The following is a 27849-nucleotide window of genomic DNA, read 5'->3' on the forward strand; positions in this document are numbered from 1 at the left end:
CTCGTTGGTCTAACGTGAGACGTAGAGATCCATTCGGCTTTTGTACTACCAAAACTGGGGATACATATTCAGAATTTGAGGGCTCAATTATGTCCCATTCAATGAGCTGTTTGATTTCCTCCGCTACACCATCTTTGTACTTTACAGGGATGGGATAGTTTTTTCTAGCTACATACTCAGACTTGTGGAGGGTAATTTTGTGCTCGTGAATGTTGCACTTGCCTGGGCGGTCACTGAAAACAGTTCTCATTTGACACAGTGTTTGAAACAACTGTTCCTTTTGAGCTTGGGAGATACTGGTTGCATTGTTTGCGACATCTCGTATCTCGGGTATGGATGCCATGTCAGACTTCTGGAAGGTATCCAGGGGAAATATGTCCAGCTTGTGGATCTGTGCTTCCTCGTCTTGACTTGCATCTGGACCTATTGGCAAGAACTTAGTGATCGTTGAGTGCGACCCTTTCCTGAACATTAATTGGTGGGATGAAAAATCTATTTGTGCATTGATCCCATATAACCAGTCTAAACCTAAAATACAGTCTATGCTGAGTTCGTTTACGACCACGAACTCTACGCAAATCTCCGTACCTTCGACAATGACACCTACTGAAGCAGTTCCTAGGATTTTTTGCTTTTTAGCACCTGAGTAATCTACTAACTTGATATTGTCACACTTAATGAGTCTGGGCCGGGATGCATTGTGCGTAATCTGTTTCCACATCTTGGAACTCAGCACAGATACCTCAGCTCCAGAATCGACAAGCGCTTTGGTAGGTACATCTACCAGAGTCACCTGTATTACCGTACCGTACCTATTGTTATGCTTATTTATAGGGACTACACAATTGTTACTGGAGCTACAGAACTCATTCTCTATTGAGTCATATTCATCCAAATTCAAAAATGCTATATTTACTAACCTAGGAGGATTTGTTACACCTTGGCCACCATCACCCCCTGCGAGAGCAGCACTGGCTAGTTTCCCGAGGGTTGGTCGTAGGGCAGAATGGCATTCATCTCACTCTGTTGAGATCCCATTTGTTTACCCTTGGGTGTGTGACCCGGTTTGGTGAACCATTTTACCTCATCGAGTGCGTTGAGTATGGTATCCATACCTCGTGGGCTGAAGTGAACCAGGTCGGGTCTCATGTTTTGACCGTAACCCATGGTTTCTTCGAACAGCGACATGTTCATTTCTTGGCCCTTATGCACAAATTTCAATGAGGAATCCAGAACCTTTACATTGCTATTATCATCAAGGGATAATATTTTTGCAATCAATGAGTCATACATGGCCCAGAACCTGTGTCGGTTCTCATTGGCTAACCTGGGAACTGGTGGAGGAGTCAGAACAATGACCTTCTGAGCACCTTTCCTCTTTAGGGTGTAAATGATATCCTGGAGGTTCCGGAACACCTGGTTGGTGTCCTTCCCTCGGAGCATATCATTTGTGGATACCATTAATAACACATTTTTATGAACACACTTTTCCCTTCTCAAAGCACTGAGCAACTGCGCTGAGGTTTGTCCAGATATGCAAAGTCCGATGTGGTAATTACCATCGCTGTCTCTTTGGACAGGATACCCGAATTTTCTTTGCGCAAGACGTGACAACATTGAATCACCCACTGCCTGATGCTGATTTATCAGTGGAGTGTGCTTGCATGAATCTGAACATTGTGGGACAGGTTTAGGTTTGGCATCGCCCTTCCCCACGTCAGGACGTTGCCTACCTAGTTTCCCTGGTTGTGCACATTTGGATGCACCTCAGCGAGGTGCTCGGAAGACCCGTGTGGGCTGGTGGAACTCTTACGCTGGGATGTTCCACCCTTTCTCCGGTCTACCTTGGTTCTGTTTGGGTACTCCTTAGGCCGGGAGCCCCTCGCAGATTTGCACATGTGAGCGTCCTCCTTTTTGGACGAACCGCTCGCTTCACCCTGACCACGACTCACATAGGTCCGGTTAATGCGAGTCGTGGTTTTCCCGTAATTGGGTCGTGCTGGCCTTGCAACTTCCCTCTCAGGATATTGTGGCACTTGCACACTCTCATACCGAAGTATGGAGTTGGCCACCTCCTGAAGAGAGACGAAGGGAGCCAGGATTAACTGGTCCTTCAAGCTACGCGGCAGCTGTTGCACAACGTGGGTGAAAACCTGGTTGTCGGTGATTTCTGGCAACGCAAGCCTAATCATTTTGACTTGGCGCCAGAAATATTTGTGCACTGATCTGTGCTGGGATGGGTTGTACCTTTCATTGAGAGCCTTCGCCAGGGAAGAAGCTCTCCACCCATCCCCTTGGAAATATGAGAGGAACTGCCTTTTGAAATCCGAGTAGGACTTGAACTTTCGTTCGTTCCTCTCGTACCACTGCCCTGCCTCGTCCCGTAGACAGAACGAGATTATTTGGAGGGCATCCGCCAAATCTACCTCCAGGAGAGTGAGATCTCTCTCAAACTCCTGCACAAAATCTGAGGCCAGCCTGTTCCCCTGCCCGTTAAAGGTTGGGAGCTGTTTGAGATCAGCAAACCTAACCCTAGGTTTGCTCTTGTTCCTCCTCCGGTTCTTCCTCTTCCTCTGGCTGCGGACTTCGGCGTCCGAGCTTTTGGAGTTGGACTCCGGGGAGTTACCAAGTGGGTGGTACTTGTTATGGGGAGACACATAGCCACTACTCTGGTCAGAGCTTTCGTAACCCTTAGGTCGTCGTTTGGCTTTGTGCAAGGCATGGTGAACAGACACATTCCGTGCAGGTGAGACGGGCATGGTGGCTGACGTAAGTGGAAGGGCGGACTGAGTGATTCGTCTCTCCATACCTTCCAGGCAAGCAAGAATCCTCATCAGGCTTGCATCGTCAGACCTTTGTTCTGCTGGCAGCTGCTCCTCACCAACCCTTTGTTGTAAGGAGGTGCGCTGCTCAGTGACTTGGCCCTCGGAAATGCATACACGCGAGCTGCGGCTTTCCGCCTGGCAGTTCGGCATTTCCTTCCTCACTTGCTCGAGAACCCTGTTCTCGATCGTGACCATGTGGTCACTGCAAGTGAGCTCTCTGCATATGTTTTCTAGGGCATCTAACCTCCCTAGAATCTGAGCTGTGGTGGTCTGATTGTCACCGCCTTGCACTTCGCCAACGAGTTCCCTCAGTTGCGAAATCTGGCCTGACACTTGTGTAAAATCCCTTTCTAACCTTGACTCTAAGTCATTACACTGGATCTCTATTTGGTTAATTCTATTGGTGTTGGTCGCTACTTGCTTAGTTAACAATTCTGAGGTCTTTGTGGTGGCATTGTGGATGGAGTCCAGTCTGGCCTGGAATTCCGTCCTTACGGCTTCGAGTTTCCTATTTACTTCGGCCGATGCCTTGGCAAATTCCCTACCCTGAGCATCAATTTTCTGACCCTGCGCATCAAGTTTCTGACCCTGTGCATCAAGTTTCTGACCCTGTGCATCAAGTTTCTGACCCTGCGCTTCAAGTTTCGCATCAAGTTTCTGACCCTGTGCCTCAAGTTTCTGACTAACATTTTCAGATACTTTCGCTTGCTCCTGGAGCATTGCTACAATGAGATCAAGCTGGGGGTTATTAAGGGAACTTGCACCACCGCTGGGTGGGAACCCACGACCTGCTGGCCGTTCCAACGACCTTGATCTGGTATTCATATTTGGGGAGTGCCGGTACTGAGTCTCATAATCTTGCGATCCGCGCGTGCGAGACAGAGACCAAAGACTGACAATAGATTCGGGAGTTGAATGGCTTCGTCTACGCGGCTGGTCCAGGGATACGTGCCTCCAGGTTACGTTGCCGAATAATAGGAAGGATGAACCTAACCTACTCACCCACTTTGGGCCTGATCGAACCTACTAAACTACCTGGCTATGCAACCTGGACACACCTATCCTCGTGCAGCTCTACGCTGTCCTCCAGTGACCATTAACATGGAGGATGTCCCCAGTAGACCAGCATCCATTCCGAGGAATGATTGCTGGTTTATCATAGGGACTTTCAACCTGTTTATTCCGGAGCGAGAGGTACGCTTCCCGGACTTACCCGCCCAAATATGAATTGACAAATCAAGATGTTGGAAAGACACATTTAATATTCAGGGACTTAAGACATTTAACTATATACAAGCACTGCACAAACTTATAGCTTTGTTTTTACAATTAGAACCAACAAATGGGTAACGAAAGTATTGTACTTACATCTTCTGCTTCCACCTCATCACACATGGGCCTTAAAACAAACACTTTTCACTCCAACTATAAATGGGGGAATTTCTGTGGGTATGCACTAAAAATATAGCAGTATCTTAAGACATATGGGTATTGGCTTGCACATGGACTGTTTCAGAGAGCTATATCACCAAGGATGGGCCGAATAATCCTGGATGTCTTTGGATACAAAGACATCATGGTTTCCTGAAGACTCATTGTCCTCACCATGTGGTATTGAAAATTTCCGAATTTTCATGGATATTGGTTCCATGCACTTCAATTCACTGTAAATCCTGCAATTTGTCCATATTATACAATACTGGACTATTTCCACTCACTTAGTAGCTATTTCACATGTTTTAAACACAATGGCTACTCCATTGTCCTTTCTCCACTGGCCTACTCTGGCCCAAAACTTGGAGCGATGTGAACTGAATCAGCTCTTTGCAAAAAGTGAAATCAAGATGGCTTCCTCTCATGTTAGAAGCTATCTCAGTTGTATTGTCTGGTAGCCACGCCCATGAGGCCATCTGATTGGTTCACAGCACCTGGGGTTACTTGCTTTCATCAAGTACCTTGAGAAGCCCAATAGATGGCAGTCCAGTCAGGGCTAGTTCCACTGACTCTCACCAGATGGCTCTGGTGCTGTGAGACCGATTGTCTTTTGTCCAAAAACATCGATTTTTTGATGTTTTTGTGGTTTGTTTGCACATATAATTGTGGTTTGGAGTTATTTTCAGGGAAAGCAAGTTAATTTGTGCTTGCACAAATGTTATCCTGAAAATATCTGTATTAATAAAAAATTTGCATGAAAAGCATATGTGCTCTCTGAATTCTGTTTGTCCAAAAAAAGGATGTCTTTTTGATAACCAATGAATTTTGGTCTGGGGCTTATTATTTACTTAATATTTTGATGTTTTATCATACTTTTACTAATTAGGCCTAATTTCTGTTAATCTTAACATATCTGGGAATGTATATTCCTATTAATTTTACCTGAATTGAATTGGCCTTGTACTTTGGTTGGAGTGGAGTACTGCCTGTATGTATTGGGGATGTATACCCAACCTTTGGTTGGTTATACTACAATACATAAAATACCGAACAAAAATTTAATAAAATTAAGACAAAGATACTTACTGCCGAGGTGGAGTAGGTATAATCATAGTCTTTATTGCTAATTTGACAGTTGACTTTCTCGGCTCCTCCTCCCCATCTTCCGGTGGGGATTGGATTGTCAATGTCACCTGTCCTTGAGCTACACCCTCCCATGCAGCAGCACTCTTTGAAACGGCAATGGAAATCGCAAGATAGCCGGACCAAGGCCAGAGAACGTCCGAGTATGAGAACGCAATATCCAAATGCTGTCCAAACTGAGGAACGTACGGATGCCACTCAGGTTTTCCTACAATTTTCCCAGACACACCCATTCCATTGAGAATTGTGACATTCACAATGGTAGGCATGCCTCCGTAATAAATTGGTTGAGTACAATATGGCCACATGTACTGGCACTCTGTTAGATCTATGTAACTGCAAAATAATACAATGAAAATATAAATTAGTTAGGGATACTTCACCGTAACATTAGGTTAGTGTAATCAATATACAAATTTCATACGAATAAATTGTACCAAAATTATGCCAAAATTAATCTATTCTAAACTGAATTAACTACAGTGAAATCTTCAAAAACACACGCATACACGCACACAAATCATGATATACAAAACTAGGGATGTGACAAAGCTGAAAATTTGCCGATGTACTCACCGATAATTTTTGGAACCGATACCGATGCAGATATTTAACCGATTCCGATACATAAGATTATTAAACAGAAATGGGATGTTATTTTCAGCATGACAAAAATAAACTTGCTATGTATTGGGTTGGTGCGAATGAAATGTCCGGCCCAGGTGCCTCATTGCCAAAGGCCAAAAAAATTAAAACTACAATACCTGGTTAATCAAAATAGTCGCCGTCTGCAGCCACACACTTTTGTCATCGCTCAGCCAACAATTGGATTCCATGGCGAAAGAAGTCTGCGAAGCAAAGAACTCCTCAACGGCATGTTGCACCGCCCGATCATCAGCGAAGGTCTTCCCTGTCAAGAAGTGATCGAGATGCCGGAAGAGATGGTAGTCAGTGGGAGAGAGGTCGGGAGAATATGCTGGATGAGGAAGGGTTTCATATTCCAACTCATGGAGAGCCTGCACCATCCTTTGCGCGACATGTGGCCAAGCATTGTCGTGCAACATGAGGACACCATGTCTGTTGACCATTGCTGGATGCTTGCGGAGAAGTTTGCGGTGCATTTCATGGAGTTCAGCACTGTAACGATCTGCATTGATGGTTTCACCTCGCCTGAGAAAGACATGATGGATCACACCCACCATAGACCACCATACCAGCAACAACACCTTCCGTGGGTGGAGAGGTGGTTTTGGAAACAGCCCTGGACGTTGATCACAATCCAACCATTGTCCTGATCATTTATGATTGTCATAGCAGATCCATTTTTTATCTGAAGTGACAATCCGCTGCAGGAAACCATCCCGGTTATTCCTTACACTCAGAGAACTGCACACCTCCAGTTGGCGAGTCTTGTTGACTGGTGTCAAATCATGTGGTACCCATGAGTCGAACTTTTTCACTTTACCGATCGCATGGAGCCGCCGAACGATAGTGGTATGGTGTATGCCTAACTCGTCTGCAATGGCACGAACACTTTTCCAAGGGTCCGCTTGCACGGCGTTCCTGAGGAGCTCATCCAAACATGATGTTGGTCGATGGCCACGCGAGTCATCTTGTAATGCTGTGTCACCGGAACGAAATTTGACAAACCAGCGGCGAATGGTGCGTTCATTTACCATTCCTGGCTCAAATGCACTGTTAGTGTTTTTGGCAGCTTGCCGAGCAGAATGTCCCACTTTGAATTCGTAAAGACATATCACTCGCAATTGTGTGTTCTCCATGGTGCACTTTCAGATGACCCTGTTCAGCAACACACTTCCTGCTGACTGTCTGGGTCCTCCAGTTTGTTTGCTGGACGTATACAGAGTTTACGACGTTAGACGCCTGACCTCAGTCAATCCCTGTGTTGTGTTGTTGAGGTGAGTTTCCCACCAGACGTCAAAGCGGACATTTCATTCGCACCAACCCAATACATTTCTATTGCATATCATATGTATATACATATATATTCTCAAGAGATGCGAATGTACATTTGCATCAACAAAATGTTATGTGAACCTTTAAGAAGAACATGGATTCTCAAGAGATTAAACATTAGTACACAAGCAGTTCTTTGAAATGCAAAATGAATTCCTGTTCTGGCAGATTCAACTTCAGAAACACGAGATTTGGAAGCACTTCAGGAAGTAACCTACTTCTTCTCTTATCTCAAATCTGTTCTGCAACACTGAACACTCAATCTGCACTGAATACTGATGCAGCAGGTATGCCCAAGTATTTTCTCAGCACTTGCTTCAGGTTTGAATATTCATTTTTGAATTTCCAATACAACAGCAGATCCTGGTTCAGCAATGTACTGTTTTATTTCCGATTTATAGTTAGGTTGATTCTCTGAATGAGTTTGCAATAACTTTATTACAAAAACTCTACAATAATGATGAATCATAACCTAATTTTCAATAAATCTTACAAAACTAAAATATAAAACTTATTAGAAGGTAAAAACTCTAGTATAATCTGTACCGGTTTAAATATCGGATTTTTGCCTATTCCGATACCGATGCCAATGTGTCAATTTCGGCCGATTTTCATACTTCTGTAATCGGCTTTGGCACATCCCTATACAAAACTATGATACAAGCCATGGTAGCTCAGTCATTACTAGAGACCGGATGTTTAGGCACTAAAAATATATAAAATAGGCAGGCAAATAAGCACTTATAATTTTCAAAATAGGCAGTAAAATACAAATAGGCAACAAAAAGGCAATGAAATTTAACTCAAAATAATGAAGATAGACGTACAAAAAGAAATAGGTGTTTAAATCATATAGAAACATACCTGTAAATTCTTTATAGTTGCTTAAAATAAACCAGGAGCTCATCATTAGAAACAGTATTATTATTATATTGGACAATATTGTACTTAATAAATCACTGCAAACAGGAGTCACGTCAGCCCAAAATGTTCCGTTGTATAATGGCTACACACAATAGTCTGACAAAAGAAATTGTTGGCTACTTTCAACCAGTACGCAATTATTTAAATATACACTTTACCACTGCATACAGGTTTATTTCAGTTTAAAAATTTACAATATATATTCCACACAGCAGTTCGAACTAAGAAACTGTTTAAATGCATTTCAACTTTGTACTGTACGGTTTGGCAGTCTCTGAATAAGAAGCACTAATTGCGGTTGCACATCACAACAAGGTATTTCTTCAGGTGATCAACCGACAAGTTATGTCTGCGATCGGACAACACATTTTTTATAATTGAAAAAGATCTTTCAACCTCCACAGATGTTACCGGAGCATACTTAAAGCACGCGAGAACATGTGGATCTAACTCATTTTGTATATTTTCACCTTTCGGAACTTGTTGAATTGCCCTTAATTTGTCCAAGTCCTTATTAGCTGCAATAACTCGCTAACTGTTATTTTCAAATTTCTTGGAAGCATCGGAAACTAATCCTGGGAACAGGAAATTGTATGCACAGAGTTCAGTCATGTCCCAATTTTAAAGAAAATGCCTAAAATAGGCAATATCTGGCATTTATGAAATAATATAGGCAATATCGTATGAAATAGGCAAAATAGGCAAAATTAAATTGCCTTTAAATGAAGCTAATCCCTCCCCCCTGGCCTTCGCAACATTCGTTTTCATCATATCTCTAACAGGAGAGAATAGGCATTTTGCCTAACATCCGGTCTCTAGTCATTATGGCTTCTGACCAACATGCAAGAGAGCCGGATTTGATCCCGGCAGGGTAGAACCGGGATTTTTTCCACCTATTCAAGCAGCTTCGGCATCCACCCAGCATCGTATAAAATGGGTACCTGGAAGAAACTCTGGGGGGTAAAAGTTGCCAGGGGCATGGAGCCTATCACATCACCCCCACCTTCAGCCATGGTCAAGAAAGTGTGGAGCCCTAACTCCACACTCCTTATACGCCTTCATGGCATGGTGCAAAGAACAGGGGAGCAATTTACATTTTACAAAACTATTAAAAAAATCTACATCTACCATTTCAAGGGTTAGCACTGTTAGGTAACAACCACTACTGCCAATATTTACCTTGGACTTAGGCTGGCTTGTGGTTTATAACTATTTAATATTTGATAAGCTTTAATGAGATCTAGTTTTCCATGGCCTTGTTCGAACATGTTGACTCCAGGCAGTCTTCTTGCTGATGCCATGAGCGCTTGCTTCATGCTTGCTGGGTTAATTACATTCCCTCGATGTAAAACACCACTGGAAGAAATTAAAAATATTATAATTTTTCACTCTGTGCAGATACTCCTGTAAAACAAACTCAATTCAGTCTATGTAATTTCAGTTGTATTACATTATATACAATGTGCACATTATCATTTGCTGTATATTTAACTCCTTAAGTGTGGATGGTGTATATATATATATACCCATTGCATTGTGCTGCTGTAGTGCGGAAGGTGTATATATACGTTCTATATTTGTTTCAACTATATTCGATTTACTGTGGCGTACCGGTATATAGTCACACAGACGTTTGGTGAGATAGTTCTAGCTGTAGTAGAAACAAAAAATAGTAGCAAGAGAGGAAAAAGATGAAAAAGAAGAAAAAGAAGAAGATGAAAAGAAAGAAGAAGAAGGGAAAAATTAGTTTAGTCTAATACAGTTTAATACAGCTAGAACTATCTCACCAAACGTCTGCGAGACTATATACGCCACAGTAAATCAAATATAGTTGAAACAAACATAAAGCGTATATATACTCCTTCTGCACTACAGCAGCACAATGCGGAGGGCGTATACTGAATTTGATGAAAAAAACTACATTTTCCAGCAAAAAACCTACATTTTCCAGTAGCGACTTGTTCAACAAAATCCATACTTTAGGGGTTAAAAGATATGTGTAAACGTACACTGCACTTTAGATTTCATGTATTTATGAAACTGCAACACAAATTGGAAAATGAAAGCTGTCAAGAGGAATAAATATAAAATAAACAAATTTGAGATATTAGCGACATACAATACCTAATAATTATTCTTGGGCAAAAATAAAAATATTAGGAATGAATTGGCATGAAAATTTGTCCAATATCGATAAAGTACCAACCAATATAGCATACCATTACAGATATTCTACCGATCTGATACAAAATTCCAAATGGTCCTTTAAGAACATGAATGATTCATTGACCCCTTATTAAATGTGTCACCAGATAAATGCAATGCAACAGAAGCTGCATATTTAGACATGTACTTAAAAAAAACTAGGGCATATGTTTATATTTATTTAAAAAAATCATTTTCGATAATTTAAAAAAAAAAGGTAAAGGTAAAGTGTTCCCCTGAGCATAGCAGCATGCCATGAAGGCGTATAGGGGATGTGGGGGTAACGCCCCACAATTTCTTGATCCGGTCGTGAGTGGGGATGAAGTGATCAGCATCACGCCCCTGACCACCTTTACCCCCCAGGGTTTCCCCCAGGTACCCATGTTATTCGACGCTGGGTGGACGCCGGGGCCGCTTCCACCGTTAGAAAAGTTCCCGGATTTGAACCGGCCAGGGATCGAACCCGGGACCTTTAGCATGGTAGTCAGACGCGTTACCGACAGAGCCACCGCGGCCACCAATTTAAAAAAAAAACATGATTAAAATTGCTTGTATGGTGTTTAGCACCATACAAATAGATATGTTCTTTATAGAAAGGCTTTTCCTAGTAAACGGCACTGTAAAATATTTGAACACTTTGATTAAAGCAAATAAAAAAATATATGTAAATATACATTTTTCTGTTTGTGATACTGAATATATGAACCTACTATAGAAATGTTTTTTGAGTGTGTTAATGAAACTGAAAATTTCAATAACTTTTCTTCTAGTGAAAATGAAACATTCTGGATGTACTCTATGATTGTAACTTAAAATATTTTTATAATTTGTAGCTGAATTTTGGCAATTTTTTTAATGATAGTTTTCAAAATATCAGCTTGCCTGTTTATTTACAGGCTAATGATAATGACACTATTTACGGTTTAACGTGATTAGTACACTGTGCATTTTTCTATACAAAATGTTTGCTATTTTTGTCCATAAAAATTATTCAATTTTAAATCAAGAGAAATGTAAGCTTGTCTACAGTTTACATAATGCATTTCCTTTTGTATGAGCTTCACCCCATCAGTACATATATTCTGTTTTCTTTCTTTTTCTTTCTCTAGCCTAATAAAAACCATTAAATTATTACAAGATTAATGCACTTTTAATGAATCATGAAAAGTGATTCTTATCTATAAAATCCTTAGGTAGATTATTCTATAAATTATTTATTTAAAGTGATTTAAATCAATCCACCTTGGTTTATATTCATAAAAATTATAACCAAGTTTCAGAATATTGCACTAAATTATACAACCTGTGTTCAATAAATACGGTGAAAGATTGAACAAATCATTTCATGGTTTATTTGCAGGAAAGGCGATACATGTATGCAGGAATACAGCTTATTGACCTTCAAAATAATCGCCTCCAATGGTAATGCACTTCTGAGAACGCATGTAGAGGTCTCGCATACTTTGGGCGAAGGCAGCCTGTGGGATGCGGTTGAGTTCAGCGTTCACATTGCATTGGATGTCGGCAATGTACGAAAACCGTTGTTCTTTTAAGTGTTTCTTCAGGCGAGGGAAAAGGAAATAATCGGCAAGGGGCAGATATGGTGAATAAGGGGGGTGATGGAGTACAAAAACCTCTTTACGTGCCAGGAACTGCTGCACGGTTATGGCAGTATGGAGGCGTGCGTTATCGTGCAGCAGATACCAGGATCCATTTTCGGTATACTGGGGGCGCACACATCTGATTATCTTCAGGAGGCGATCCAAAATGTTCATGTATGTGGCCGCATTCAATCTCGTGCTTTCTGGCAGGTATTCTTTATGAATGATCCCTCCAGCATCAAAAAAGGTAATCAGGATTGTATTGATGCACGACTTTTTGCACCTAATCTTTTTGGATTTCGGTGACCCTGACGGAAGCGCTTGTACCACTCGTACACACACTTTTCCCATAAAGCAGTGTTTCCATACATCTGGCGCAGCATGTCGTGACATTCCCTTGGTGTTTTCCCATGTTTGAAGCAGAATTTCACGTTCATACGTTGCTCCATTTCACCCATAACAGCGTCGCTGCACTGCACCTTACTTCCACAACGCAAACACACGAACTACACATCTGGACAACCACACGGTTTCGCAAACGATGACTGACAGATCTAGGGGTTCACTGACCTGACCGTCAACCAGTAGTACCAACAACTGCACGCCAGCAATTCATTCACCGTATTTATTGAACGAAGGTTGTATATTTATAAATATATCAGATCGCTAAAATTATCAGTAGGGGGAGTTTAAATAGTTGTTAAGATTTGGGTATCCAAGCAACTGGATTTCATGAACTTATTACTTTTCAAATAATTTTAACAGAACTAGTTTCTACACAAAAATATACCATGTCTTCTTCAGCAATAGGCCATGGAAACAGAAGTATAGCTGTAGCCCTGCTCACTGTAATGTATTCTGGCATCAAATCTAATAACAGATAGAATGTTTTAAGTGTACATGTATTTACTTATACTATGCCTGTAGATTGAAACCTCATAACATTCTCGCGATTAAAGGTGAGCCGATTTTAATTTCCCAAGGATAATATAACATTGTCACGCACTACACATATATGTATTAAACTGCAAGCCATAAGAAATAATTGTGTACTGGCTCCTATCAGATAAAGCAGCCTTACCTGGCAAGAAGTGTTACTGCTCCAGCAACTACAGGAGAAGCCACGCTGGTACCTGATAAAGTACGGCAACTGCCTTTGATGCTTGAGCCTCGAACCGCTGACCCATAAGTAACAATATCAGGCTTCACTCGGCCGTACCTGTCAAAAATTTTATGTTTCAGCTATTTTGCTTTAAACAATTACAACTACAGTGGAATCCTGAGTTTATGTTACCAGATTCTTAAACATTATACATTCAATCTTCAAGGTTCCAACGGTTTAAGTCATTGTAACTTTTTCCACCATGGTCCCCAGAAAAAACATAAAATCGAGTTTCCACTGTATGATGTTTAATGGTAGTTTTTCTTGTATGTACGCATTGCTTACATTGTACAATTATTTTCCTGTAGTTTACGGTTATTACAAGCATAAGAAAACAGTTTTTCTTTGTGACATTTCAGGAGAACACACGCTCCTTTCATCAGACATTTATTTTCATTTTGACTAAAGATACAGTTATAACAATGGTTAGTAATTTTTTAAACAAAAATAATCCCTTACATAATGGATGTTGTCAATGTTACATTGTTGTAATATAGCAACTTAACTGTGAAAAGAAGCAGTCTGTTTTCTTTATTTCAGATTTTTTAAATTATGAATCCCAAATATCATCAGGTAATTTAAATTCATCATTGTTTTCACAAAGCCTCTTGATGTTTTCTGTTACATTAAATTTTAAAGATGGTGGCTTACTCCATTTGTGAAAAAGAAAACTCCATACTGGATCTATGTTACCACTTTCATTATTTAATTTATTCCAGTGTTCTTCTACAATGAACGAAGCTTTCCAGACATTCAACTCTGTGTTTCCCGTTAATCTTTTTAAAACCCTTCTCTTTTTAATCAAATGCTTCTCTTCGATGATGATATGAGTTGACAAAAAAAAACTGATTTCTTATGCTTGTAATAACCGCAAACTACAGGAAAATAATGATATTTAATGACTGACTGAACCCTCAATGAAAATCAGAATCCTTGCTGCAGCAGCAAAACATTATTTTTATCTACCTTGAAGTAGCACTATTATTTTTACCTTATCTTTCATAGAAAAAAATAGTTATGCTAAAATTAGCACACTCTATGATTTCAATTCTACTGTAACTGGAACTCTTCTAGACATGTGAACACTAGTGTTATCTACCTACAATCAAGATGTAATCTACAATCTCCAGAAGTCAAATATTCATCTACGAATAGATCAGAGTATAATTTGTCTTCTATAACAATGACTTACCCTGCAGGTAGTTCCCATGTCGTCATTCCTCGTGAAGAAAACTTGGCTATCTGATCTTCAAAATTAATACCACCAACTCCTATTACATCCATTTGATCAGCTGGATTGTTTAATGTCCTGTAAAAAATATTAAATCATAACATCCATCAAAATTCATAATGCAAATGTAGATCGTGACAAAAATGTTTGCAAGTGCCATAGAAGTACCGCCTGTACTTCCATTCTTTGACTATCTTAAGTGGTATTGTTGATCCAAACTTTTTTATTTTTTTTTTTCATATTGTCTAGACAGCATACCACAGGAAAGGATTTTGGCTTCCTGATGGCGCAGTGGTAGCGTCGTCACCTTGTAATCAAGGGGTCCCGGGTTTGATACCCGGTGTAGGCACACAGTGGTTTGGTTTAAACTGTAGGTCCAGTCCCGATTTGCCTTACTGTGCATAAAGTGGACTTAAAACACTAACTTAAGTAATCATAGAAAAGGAAACTACTACCATTGTGTTTATAAAGGAAACAACTATATTTAAGAAGTCGATCTTTTAACGGTATTTTCACCAAGTCCTTGCAACGTAATACATTAGACTCTTCTACCCGAGTCTACAGGTTACATTGATACATTGAGCTTCTGACAAAGTACCACACAGCATGATACAGATTATACAAAAAAAACTTCCTGAACGTACACAAAAAAAAATCAAGTGATGACAGACGTTAACACTTATCTTTACAGCGTTGTCCTACCCTACCATATTACAATCTGTCACATGATCAAAACAAAAAAACAACATGTAAGAACAAAAAAAAAATATGGTTATGCATTTCACATGAAAACTACAATCATGTTGTATGTAAAACAAACAAGCAATCACGCTGTATGTGATCGTTCAGCTCGTCTGAACTGAATAATAATGAATAACCATGGAAGAAAAATAATGTGTTTATTAACTTTATTGTCGGAATTCTTCTTCTTGTATGTATGTATTGCTTGCATTGTAGAATTATTGTTCTACATAACATAAATCTATGAATGGACTGATACAGATAACCAGATATATGCAATAGGTTCTGCCAGACAAAATAAATTATTTACATTACAAAACTTACAAACACGACTTATCCTTTTATACAACAAACAAAACTGGCAATTTTCCTCCATAAACCGATACACCAATTTCAGCAGATGCCAATCAATCTGTCCGATGCCTAAGTCCCTCCCTCGGCGTATCAAAATTTTCTGTTAGGCTATGTGCTGAAAGGAAATAACGAATACAGGCAAGAGATGTTGGCACAGACCTCTCTTTGCTTGGTGCCTTAGCTCAGGAAAAAGCACAAACTACAGCTGGCTTTGTTAAAAAAGCATGGATTGCTTTATTTATGGGATCTATCTTACAACTATTGCTTATTGATTTGCACAGTGTGATACCTCTTGTCGAATAATAAAAAAACTGCTCCAGTAGACATCCACACAGATTTTAAAACCTAGAAATCAGGTACCTATGGCAAGTGAGATGTGTACAGACCCAGGAGATTTCCAAGGGATTCCCATATGAGAGTAATGACCATGAAATTTCCTATGCCTTCAAGAGATTGGTCTCTTCTCAATTTGCTATCTCCTATGAATATATGGCTTTAATCAACTGTAACTGATGAAAGAGCTAATACTTTATTTAGACCTTGGCCCATATCAATTTGAAATGATACATGTACTGTTACAGATTTAACGATACTTGAAAACTGTAATAATATGAAGAAGTACTGTACATAATATTAGTGCAAAAATGTGCATTTTGCATAATATCCAGGCAGTTGAGGCTTCAAGAAAATTTTGCGCAAAGGCATGACTTTTTCCTCAAAAGTTTACAATACTTCCAAGTAAGAATCATTGTAATGTCAGAATGCTGTCGAATCTATTGGATTTTGAATTGAAAGTGAAGTATTTATGAAAATGTTATTTCAATATGGAACAAGTTTTATTTGAAAACTTTCACATTACTTTCTACTAGGGATGGTTCAATATGAAATTTTGGCTGATACCGATAAAGTACCAATATAAAATTTACCAATACCGATAACCGATATTCTAGCGATCTGATATAAAATTAGAAATGGTCCTTGAAACACCTGAAAGGTTCATTGACCTCCTTAATAAATGTGTGTTTCAAGGTGAGTGCAGTGTAAAAGAAATTGCATATTTAGACATTTTTACTTTTTTAGAAAGTAGGACATGGAGATTATCCATAAAAATTACAACAAAATGGCAGAATTTTGCACTAAATTATCAGATATTTATTGATATATCGGATCGGTAAAATAATCGGTAATTTTACCGATAAAATGATACATCGATATGCCTATATCGGCAGATACCGATAAGAGTACCAATTAATCGGTCCCATCCCTACTTTCTACCAAGCTGATAAAAAAAAAATCAGTGGATACACAAAACCAGTTACAATATTCACATTAGAACTCACCCATAGAGTGGACCATCATTTCCTATGGCAGAAACCATAATTACTTTGTTAGCTGTTAATTCCCAGACTTTATCCACAAAAGGGTGGTCCATAAAGTCTGGGCCACCAATACTCAAATTTAAAACACCAATCTTCTTTAATATGGCATAATTAAAGGCATCTAAAAACCATGAAGTGTACGAGACCTGGAAATAGAAGTACCAAAGAGTAAGCCAACCTCATTCTGGAGAGAAAATAACACTGACGGCTGTAAGTCACCATGGAGATCAAATATTCCAATAATAATAAAAAAACCTGAAGGTTAATTTCATTCATAGCATAATTCTTAACATCATCTGATACAGAGCATTGTGCAGTCATATTGTTTTGTTTTTAAATTTTCCACCCACTTGTATACTATCCCCTGACTCAAACAACATTCTCCATAGTGTACCTTTATTCTTCTGTAGATTGCAGATGCATTCACATCCCATGACCCCCCCCCCCTTTCCTCTCCAAACACTGTAATAATAATAATAATCTTTCACTGCTCTTTCACGGTGGAAATCAATGCAGCCGTGTTGTACAAGCTCATACTGCTTCATGACCCATATATATATAGTTCTTGCTATTCTGTGTCCCAAAATAAGATTTTTCATTGTACATATTTTTTATTCGTTTCAGAATAAAATTCCTGTTATTTAATGACTTTCGCTTGTAATAAATAATAGTTGAAATATTCACTAATTATAGTATACCAGACTAAAAAACTCTTGACAGTGAGACACCACCATCTTGCTTATCAATGAAGTCCCAAACCTTGCCCTTTATGTTATTCCTCGGTGTACTTTGTGTTTCCCAAAAGATATAAACATTTGAATTGGAAGAAATACTCACTTGATTACTGGTAAAAACTCTATAAACATGCAGCTCAGCATCTGGTGCAAAACCAAGACATTCTGCACTTGACGCTATCACCCCAGCAACGAAAGTTCCATGGCCAAGTCCGTCATCCAGAGTCTTTTCATTTGTCCAGTTTGTCCGCTCCTTAATTTTTTTGAAATGTGGATGGTTCTTTGCTAAACCAGTATCAAAGACTGCCACCTTGATTCCCTTGCCTGAAGGAAGAAGCAACAATGTTTGAGAAGACGCAAAGGTTTTATTTTACAATAAAAGTTAATACAAAAAAATAAGCATTAGCTTGAGAAACTGCCAGTAGCCTTTGGCAAATACGACATTTTTATACTGTAAAACCACCAGGGGAGATTTTCAATGACATATTATTCAAGTCTCTTGTGATAAGTGAAATTTTAATCACCTTCCAAATTTTACACAAAAATTCCTATTTCACAAAGTGAGTATAAAAAAATGTTGAAAATCGTCTGATGGCTCCTTGCAAATGAACAAAAATAAATTCAATTACACAATACAAAAGAAAGTAGCATTGGTGCTGACAATTACTACTAGCCCAGTAGTAAGTTAAGTAACTGGATTTCACAGGTATACACTTGTGTGTAAGTTAATCTACATATTTTGCATGTAATTTGAAGATGCAGGAATTCATGGCACATTCATGTTGTATTTCAAAGTTCATATTTAAATAAAAGAATTTTAATATTTTGTAAAATTCACACATGCAAACTTTTCAGATTTGTACCAGTTAATAATTCTGCAGTAACAAACATGTGAATGTACTGAAATTTAAAAAAAAACAAAAAAACTAATGAGAAATAATGAAAAAGCAAAGTAACCTGTTACTCCTATACTCCAGAAAGCATCCGCCTGAAGTATGGTTGTTATCTGCCTTGGTATGGCTCGGAGCAAACGTCTGCTTGTGTGCCTTCCAGTTGAATGCCAAAAAGGATTATTCTGAAACAAGAGAAAAAATAATTTCAGTAAATTACATGGATTGTACAACTCCTATGACTTACTTGTAACGATCGCCATGTTAGGCAGATTTCAGTCGTATATTGGCATTTAATTGCTACAAGGAAACTCCTTTTTCCAGCATAAGAAAATTCATAAAATCACTTATGAAGCTGAGGGAAGGGAGGCAAAGAGTATAATAGACTACATAATTTACGCAAGAGCACTTCGATATGCCTTTATGGATGTAAAGGTAATTCGAGGTGCTGAATTGAGTACTGACCACAGACTGCTAATAGCTATAACAAGATTTAAGAGGAATAATAGAGAAAGAGATAGGAAGTTTGAAAAGATACAAGTAAAGCAGCTGGCTAAGGAAGAGAAGAGAAAACAGTATAAGGAATTAGTGGAAGAAAGGTTGAATGAATTGGAAATAAGAGAAATGGAAATTGACAGTATGTGGGAAAAATTTAAGGAAGTGATACTGTATGCAGCAATTGAAGTATGTGGCAAAGTTAGGGTGAATACAAAAAGGAAAAGAACTAATTGGTGGACGGATGAAGTAAAGAGGAAAGTGAAAGAGAAAAAGAAAGCATGGAAGAATTACCTAGAATTAAGATCAGAGGAACATAGGTTAATATATGTGCAAAAAAAGAAATGAGAGTAAATTGGCTGTAGAGGAGGCAAAGCAAAAATCATGGGAGAAGTTTGGAAATGATATTGAAGAAAGTTTTGTAGAGCATAGAAAGCAGTTCTGGAATATGGTCAAAAGTCTGAAAGGAAAATGGGGAAAAGCAGCAAGAGCTATAAGAAATAAGGAAAATGTATTAGTCATAGGAAGGGAGAATGTGATGGAGGAATGGAGAAAATACTATGAAGAAAAGTTCAAGGATAGGACAAATGAGCAAGAACAAGATGAGGAGCAGGAACAGGAGGAGGATGAGAGAATAAGAAACAGAGAAGAGGAGGATCATGTAGAAGAAGATATGATGATAACAGAGAATGAAGTGAGAGAAGTAATTAAACGGATACGAATTGGGAAAGCAGCAGGATGGGATGGAATAGCACCAGAACTTATAAAATATGGAGGACCAAGAATGGCTGAAATACTACTGAATATATTGAGGGAAGTATGGAGAACTAAGACTATACCAGAAGAGTGGAAAAGGAACATAATTGTGCCAGTACACAAGAAAGGGAGTAATAAGGAATGTGATAATTATAGAGCAATATGTCTATCATCAGTGGTATATAAGATGTATACGAATATATTGGAAAGGAGGCTGAGAAAAATCATAGAGGGAAAACTTGAAGAGGAACAAGCTGGATTTAGACCTGGGAGACAGACTCAAGATCACATTTTTATATTAAGAACAATGATGGGGAAAATGCTGGACAAAAATAAAAGAATATACTTAGCATTTCTAGATTTGAAAGCGGCATTTGACTCGGTACCTAGAAAATATCTATGGGAGGCATTAGAAAGTAAGGAAGTACCTAAGGAACTTATTAAAGCAATAAGAAGTGTATATAAGGATGTAAAAGGAATAGTAAGAATAGAAGGAAACGAGTCGAAAGAATTTCAAATAGAAAAAGGAATTAAACAGGGAGATAGTCTCAGTCCTTTACTTTTCATTAATGTAATGGATGATATAACTAAAATTTGCAAAAGAAGAACCCCAAGAGTACAAATAGGATATTGGAATATGAGAGTAGTACAACTGCAAGTACTGCTATATGCTGATGATATTGTCTTAATTGCTAGCAGTGAAGAGAATTTACAGAGGAGCGTAATAGAATGGGGAGAAGAACTTGCGAGAAAAGGGATGAAGATTAATATTAAGAAAAGTAAAGTTATGCAGGTGGCAAAAGGAGAAAAAGATCATGAAATAGCAATTAGATATGGAAACGAGAACTTGGAAGAAGTAGATGAATATGAATATTTAGGAACCATCATAACAAGCGATGGTAGGTGTGATGAAGAAATCCTAAATAGGAAAAGCAAAGCAAATACAGTATATTATCAGTTCAGTAAAACAATAATGGGAAAGAAAGAAGTGGCAGTAAAGACAAAAATGCAGCTATACAAATCAGTATTGGTCCCTACATTAACATATGGAATGGAAAGTTTACCACTTCAAGATAAACATCTGAGTAAAATTCAGGCTAGTGAAATGAAATACCTGAGAAGAGCTGTTAATAAGACTAGGAGAGATAAAGTGAGGAATGAAAGAATAAGAAGAGAAGTGGAACAGGAGTCGCTAGAGAAAATAATTGAAAAGAGACAGCTAAAGTGGTGGGGACATGTATTCAGAATGAATGAAGACAAAAAGGTAAAGCAAATTCTAGAAGTAAAGGTGCAAGGTAGGAGAGGTAAAGGAAGACCAAGGATAATGTTTGAAGACAGAATGGAAAAGATTGGAAGAGAAAGGAATAAGACAATAAATATGATGAAGAGAATGATGGGAAACAGACAGGAATGGAGGAGATGGATCGAGGCAACCAACCCTACGCTATGATGGCAGAAAGGGACTAGAGGAAGTAAGTAAGTAAGTAAATATTGGCATTTATCTTATTCGTATACTTTCAAGTTAAGAACTTGGATTAAATTATTTATACTTAATTGTTTTCATAATTCATGTAGATATTTACGTTTTATCTTATGTTATAATCTTATTCGCATATTTTTGCAACATTTATTCAGAATTTATAGGCTAATAATTATCCCAAATAATATATGCAACGTTGTCATTGTTTTTCAAATCCAAAATGGCTAGGATTATTTCTATCTTTCATGCAAATTTTGTTGTTTAAGCACAAGTTACATATATTTCTTCTTAACATCGATTTTTGTTCAACAATGTACAAGATTGAAGTAATTGATCTTCGTTATAAACTAAATCTTTATTTAATCATTTTATGTGCAAGCGCAAATATGAATTATTTGATAAAATCAGTTTAGTTATTTCTGTATAGTTTAATATTGTAATATTATAGCAAAGTATTCCTCCCTAGTTTTCAATAAAATATCTTTTTCCTATTGGCTGTTTATGTTAGGAGTGGGGGGAACCATGCTACGTGTTTTTGGCGATGTAAAAACTTCCACGTTGGCATTTTTAATTGTTGCCAACCTGAACTTTAGCTTACTTCGCTAATTAACATTGACGTGTTATATAAATTATCAGTTTTTCTTGTGTTATTTTATGTTATGAGTTTGTATTATTGTAAGATAGAACAATCTGTTATGCTGCGCCTCGTGCTTGAGGTAGGCAGTTGAGGTCTTGCTATTAACTGTGAAGGTGGTGCGCAGACTCTAGTGTTAAATAAGTTGCTTATCACTGCCTACGAGCATGCATGACCGAACAAATTATACTTTTAACTTGTGCGAATCAGTATGTACGCGTGCGATTCGTGATTCAAGATTTTGGACATTTTAATTATAAAGTATTTGAATTTTATTTACAGTCACGTGTCGCAATTCGGTGGTTTCCTTCCTGGAGGAATGTGGATCGTCTTAATCCCGATCCCTGGGTGAGAACTGGTGCTTTCAACTGACCAGCCGGAGCAAGGAGCGGTGTGTTGCCAATTCGGATCTCCATACCCTGGAGTTACGAGTGGTGGCACGTTGCATAGTTAATACATGAATATAAATAATATAATAAATGGAATATAAAAATGAAATTTCATACAAATAAAAATAAAGGATGAATTGTTAAAAGCCAATATTTATCACACATTTTCTGACTTCCACCTCATGAAAGAAATGGAAGACACAGTGGAATCATTTTTTTTTAATTAGAACTCCAAGGGAACATGAAAAATGTTCGAATTATCCAAAATTAGAATTAACAAAAATATGTATAATTAAAGATGATTTCAAGGGGAATAAACTTCTGTTCGAATTATCGAGTAATTCAAATTAAAGAAAGTCTAGTGTATTACATGTGAATTTAGTTTTCAAAGGTTTATTTTATGACCACTTTATACCCAGATAGGCTTTTTTGGAACTAGACCTACAGTATAAACTAGGATCTGGACTAATGGGATCAAACCCAGGATTCTTGAATACAAAGTGACAGTATTACCACGATACTATCTGGGAGGCCAACTGGCAAATTCAAGTGTAACTGTTTAGTATCTATTTGTTTAAGCAACTACCACAGATAATCTCTTGTAATTGACATTAGGTTTCTTTGTGCTTGCAACTATTGAAAAAAGACCCACGTGATATGTATCAAAACATTGAGTATTAAAAAAGTTGTCACCATAAGAACAAATAAATATTTAATTAATTCTAGATGAAAAACGTTGAACAGTTAAGCTTTAGCTTTTCCTTTTTATCTTCTAAGGAACACAGATATATTTCATATCAGCACCTTTTATGAACAGTCTACCACATCTAAAGACACAGGAATATTCCTGAGAAAAATAAAGGTGAAATTGCATAAAAACCTGATAATTTGCATTGAAAAACACAAAAGTTATGATGGAACATGAAATACATAATGAACACTTACAAAAGACAAGCTTGATCTTCTCAGAGGACGTGAAGATTGCCATGTTTGGTATGAACAACCTTTGCCAGTGCAGTTTCCATGAATTGGTTCGTCAGTTACATTTGTGTATTTCAACGTTCGATGTACTAGCCTTTGAGGCGTTACTCTCTTTATTGATGGATGGTTTGTCAGTGCCTCCAACCCTCCTCTCTTCTCAGTTTCTTCTAACTAGGAAGAAGAAGCAAATAATCACATTTCAAGAAATACGAGGGTTAGGGCATAAGTCATGGCCACTATTTCTTTCGCGAGAATGCAGGACCAGCAAAAAAATCTGAATTATATGAATGGAAGAGAACCCTTTATGGAATCGAACACTGTATGAACAAGGAAGGTCGTGTGTATCAGGGGTTAGTAAGAAAGTGCCCAAAAAAAAAAAAAGAAGTTGTGTTCTACATGCGTGTGTTAGTCACATAGTTTCGGACTGAGAGGAAATTACCATCGCCGTGAAACATGAGATGTCCTGACTCTCACCTGATGAGGCAGATGGTATTAGATACCTACCACATATGAGAAAACCATCTCTCATATTTTTGCAGCATGTTGTGAATTCTCTGGAGGACTTCTTTGAGGGTTAATAGGATGCTTTGTTTGCACCTCTCTTGTTTTTATACTGACAATGTAGCCTTGTGACTAATACACACATGTAGAACAAAACTATTTTGTAATGGTTTCTTTGGCACTTCCCTACCACCCCTGGTACACATGACTGCTTTGCTCATACATACTTCAATTCAATAATGCCTTCTTCCATTTGTGTATTTCGATTCGAATTTTTGCGCCGGTCCTGCATACTTGCAAAAATAAATAGTTGCCATCACTTATGCCCCAGCCCTCGTATGTATGTTTCTGAAATTTTGTAAAGACTAACTTTCGCTAGCATACGGTAACTGCAAGTGATAGATATTTGGTGAGTTACTATTCTGCATGCACATTTCTTGAAATAGACACAAAAAAACCTCAAATACATTTATGACAAAAGCTTAACATAAGTTCCAAGTTTTTACAAATACATGTGATAAATTATAATTGTTTTTTTTTGGTAAAGCCTCTAAACATGGCAGATTTTCAGGCACATGGTTTTCAGATGTGGTGGCGTGCGAAAAGAAATTGTAGAACTTATCTACCATGTACTACTTACTGCAGAGAGTTGAAGTTAGTTTTGTTTTTCGAAAAAAGGTGACACTTTCGTCAAGTGGAATATTTCCATGGTCCTGCTCAAGAAGTATAGTTAGAAAAAAATTGAAAGTTGACCTGAATATATTCATTCGGCAAGTTAGTATGGTCCAATCAAATCTAATGGTGTTTGTATGAAGGTGGGATGAAAGATTTTATTTCTGTTCCACCCAGAATAAATCAAACATCTTTGACGTTGCTTTTCTGCCACTTTTGGCTAATTGCGACAATGAGGATTAGTGATGATTTGATGAAATGGATGAAGGGGTACTCACTAAGAACACCCATGCCCAAGCCAGCATACTCTCATATTTAAAAAGCCTGCACTTTTAAATTCATATCCATTTAAATTTTTCTTTTTTAAATAAAGGCCGCTTTCAATAAACCTACATCATTGCAATATTTATTTTGCATTGAAATTTAAGTATGTTGTACCTCCAAATTTACGTAAACAAAAAACAGAAATGTAAGAGAAATATCAGAGAAACTTGTGATGCTGGTGCACATGAAGCTAACGGCCACTGGTACCAGCTGGCATTTAAAGGTTACTGTCCCCCTCCCAAATGCATCTTTTTTATTGGATTACTGATCTGTTGATTACAAATAGACCCTTTCCAGTTCTACTTCACATACTCAAGTTCGTTATTTCCTACATCAGACATCTGTTTCATTTATTTCGTTTCTATAATGTTCTTCCCAATCACACTCATGTTAAGTTACACAGCGTCGGACTCAGAAACATCTTCCATTCATAGCAAGCATTTATACTCATTGTCCGCATGAAAGACATATTGCTAGTGGCTTTTCTCTTTCAATAGTGTTGGGATTCTCACCTCCCTAGCCATTTACATGAACAAAGTAGTTCACTTTATCTAATCACTAGGGCCTGGAATTTTATGTAATTATTATATTTTTTCCCTTTGTATGTAGCCAACTGAAAATTACAAATGTCGGCATGTTACGAACCATATATGTAAATTTCATGTTACATATTTTGAGGTTTATTACGCATTTCCCATTTACATTACATATTTTTACATAAAATGCAGTATTTGGCCCATATTTCTGTTTTTATACTGAGTAAAGAGCTATGATTGTTGGACAAACATTCAAACTTTGATTTATCCAAAAATCAAAAAATCTCAAAATATATTTAGTGGTTCACTAGTGTATATCACATCAACATAGAATATACTGAAACAGGAGCACTTATTATTTCTTAAAGAAATATTGTATTGTTGCATTAAATGTACACTTTCATTTCTTGCCTAACAAAACATTTTGTTCATTCAAGGAGAATATTCTTCAACATTGTAAAAATGTGAATACATCTCTCGCGGTGAAAAATAAATGTCCACACTGTAATCAAAACTGCTGTCATTCACGTTATCGTTTTACAAATTTTCTAATGTAACGTAATGTACATTACAATTTTATCATTTCAAGAATACTTAAAATACTATAAGAACATTGAGAAATTAATTTAGTATAGTTACATTTTTTACTGCCAGGAACCTAAAAGACAGCACAGAAATGAGAAAGAATACGCATATTAGACATTTTAGTATACTTGTAAGTATATGTAAACATATTTTGACATTTTCAGTTGTATTTACATATTTCAGTATTTTTCTACATGCATGCTTTGCCCACATAAAACCCCAGGCCTTATTTATCACTAAACACACTCAACCATTGTAAACTAAGTTTCTAAACAGATTATTGTAGACTACATATATTGTAAATGTATTATTAAATTGTCTTACCAGTACTACATCAAAATCACTAGGAAAGTCACTGGCTGGATTGTTTCTTGCTAAAATCTTCCAATTTTGAACTCCAGATCCATTTAACGCAGCTGTTATAAATTTTTCCCTTGTGTGAGTTTTGTAATAACCATTAAATGCCACTATATACTCTGTAAAATTTAAAAAAGAAAGGTAAGCGTAACTTCTATACAGATGTTACATTATTTACTCCAGGAAAGGAATACATAAACTGTTAAACTCTTGACACCTATATGAAATGTTGTTCTTATGACATTATTTTCTGGAGACATTATTGTTAAAACTATAAGTACACACAGCCCTAAACATATAGTGGTACAGTAAATTTAAATATAATTTCATTCACTTTACATTTTGAACATATTTTGATATTGCATCCTCTGCTTACTGAAGGTTTTTTTCAGTACTTGAGCCTAACATTGTTGATTGATTTGTTGTTTCAAGTCCACTTTATGCACAGGAAGACTAATCGGGACTGGACTTACAGTTTAAACTGGGATCCGGACCACTGTGCCCCCGCCGAGTATCGAACCTGGGACCCCATGATTACAAGGCGACAACGTTACCGCTATGCTATCAGGGAAGGCCCTGAGATTAACATTGTGTGAAGCAAACTGAATAAATATTGGAATAGACAATCTGGAAACTGTACCTTCCAAATTGACTGCAGCACATAATACTATACAATAATGTTCACACTGTCTGTTTTTTAATCATAATTATTATATTTTTTGCACAGAAATGCACATTAGCAAATTTTACGTAACCAATGTAAAAACTATTTTCAAGAAGAAAATTAAATTATCAGATTGAAGTGAAGCATTCATGCACAAAATACTTCTACCAATTTACGTGAAAAACAGGGGATATAAGATTTGGACACCTTTTTGAGAGGAATGAGTGATTGACTCATTTGCTTTATTTTACTTTTGTGCCACTTTTGGCTAACTTGCAAAGACGGGGATGTGTGATGAAATTTATGAATGGACACTCACAAACATCCATGCCCAGGCCGGGATTCGAACCCGGGACCCCTGGCATTGTAGCGCAATGTGCTAACTACTCCGCCACGGGGGTCGGCAAGTGTAATGAGGGAAATTTTATAGTTTTATATCATCTTGAACATACAGTAATTCAGTACTATCAACTTTTAAGTGCAGAAACTAGTAAATTTCTGAAGTTGCTGCATTTATTGCCTTGAAATTTACATAATCAGAGAAACACAATAAGTTTTGGCTTCAAGCACTGGAAGCAGACCTGGAGCATGTACATGAACAGGGCAAAGGGGAGAATGATAAATATGAATATAGCTTCTTTACACATGAATCCCTAGCAGCAGAGAGAGATGTTGTGTGCTTTACCGCTTCGGTACAATATATTTTGTGTTTGGCACATATGAAGTCACTCAATCAAATGCAATGCATTTACAGAAGGTACAAGGACAAATTCATTTCCTCCACAACAGATCCTGCAATCTGAGGAGACAGGCAGTGCAGAAAAAGATTTATTTTGTCCATTTGATGCTCAGATAGGCTAATCACGACTGGTACT

General features: G+C 37.7%; 1 protein-coding gene across 3 annotated transcripts in view; it reads right to left on the reverse strand.

The window, feature by feature from the left end:
- S1P (membrane-bound transcription factor site-1 protease) overlaps window positions 1-27849 on the reverse strand; it is a 62334-nt gene that overhangs the window by 28253 nt on the left and 6232 nt on the right. For all 3 annotated transcript variants that reach the window (XM_083138936.1, XM_083138937.1, XM_083138938.1), the window contains exons 3-11: window positions 26278-26429; window positions 23300-23506; window positions 18668-18785; window positions 17814-18034; window positions 16938-17122; window positions 14464-14580; window positions 13191-13328; window positions 9483-9659; window positions 5346-5738 (exon numbers count right to left, since the gene is read on the reverse strand). In XM_083138936.1, coding sequence (XP_082995062.1) covers window positions 5346-5738; window positions 9483-9659; window positions 13191-13328; window positions 14464-14580; window positions 16938-17122; window positions 17814-18034; window positions 18668-18785; window positions 23300-23506; window positions 26278-26429 — 1708 coding nt within the window. The remainder of the gene's footprint in view (window positions 1-5345; window positions 5739-9482; window positions 9660-13190; window positions 13329-14463; window positions 14581-16937; window positions 17123-17813; window positions 18035-18667; window positions 18786-23299; window positions 23507-26277; window positions 26430-27849) is intronic.

Source organism: Lepisma saccharinum, chromosome 17 (genome assembly GCF_977018435.1).
Source record: "Lepisma saccharinum chromosome 17, izLepSacc3.1, whole genome shotgun sequence".
Classification (NCBI taxonomy): domain Eukaryota; kingdom Metazoa; phylum Arthropoda; class Insecta; order Zygentoma; family Lepismatidae; genus Lepisma; species Lepisma saccharinum.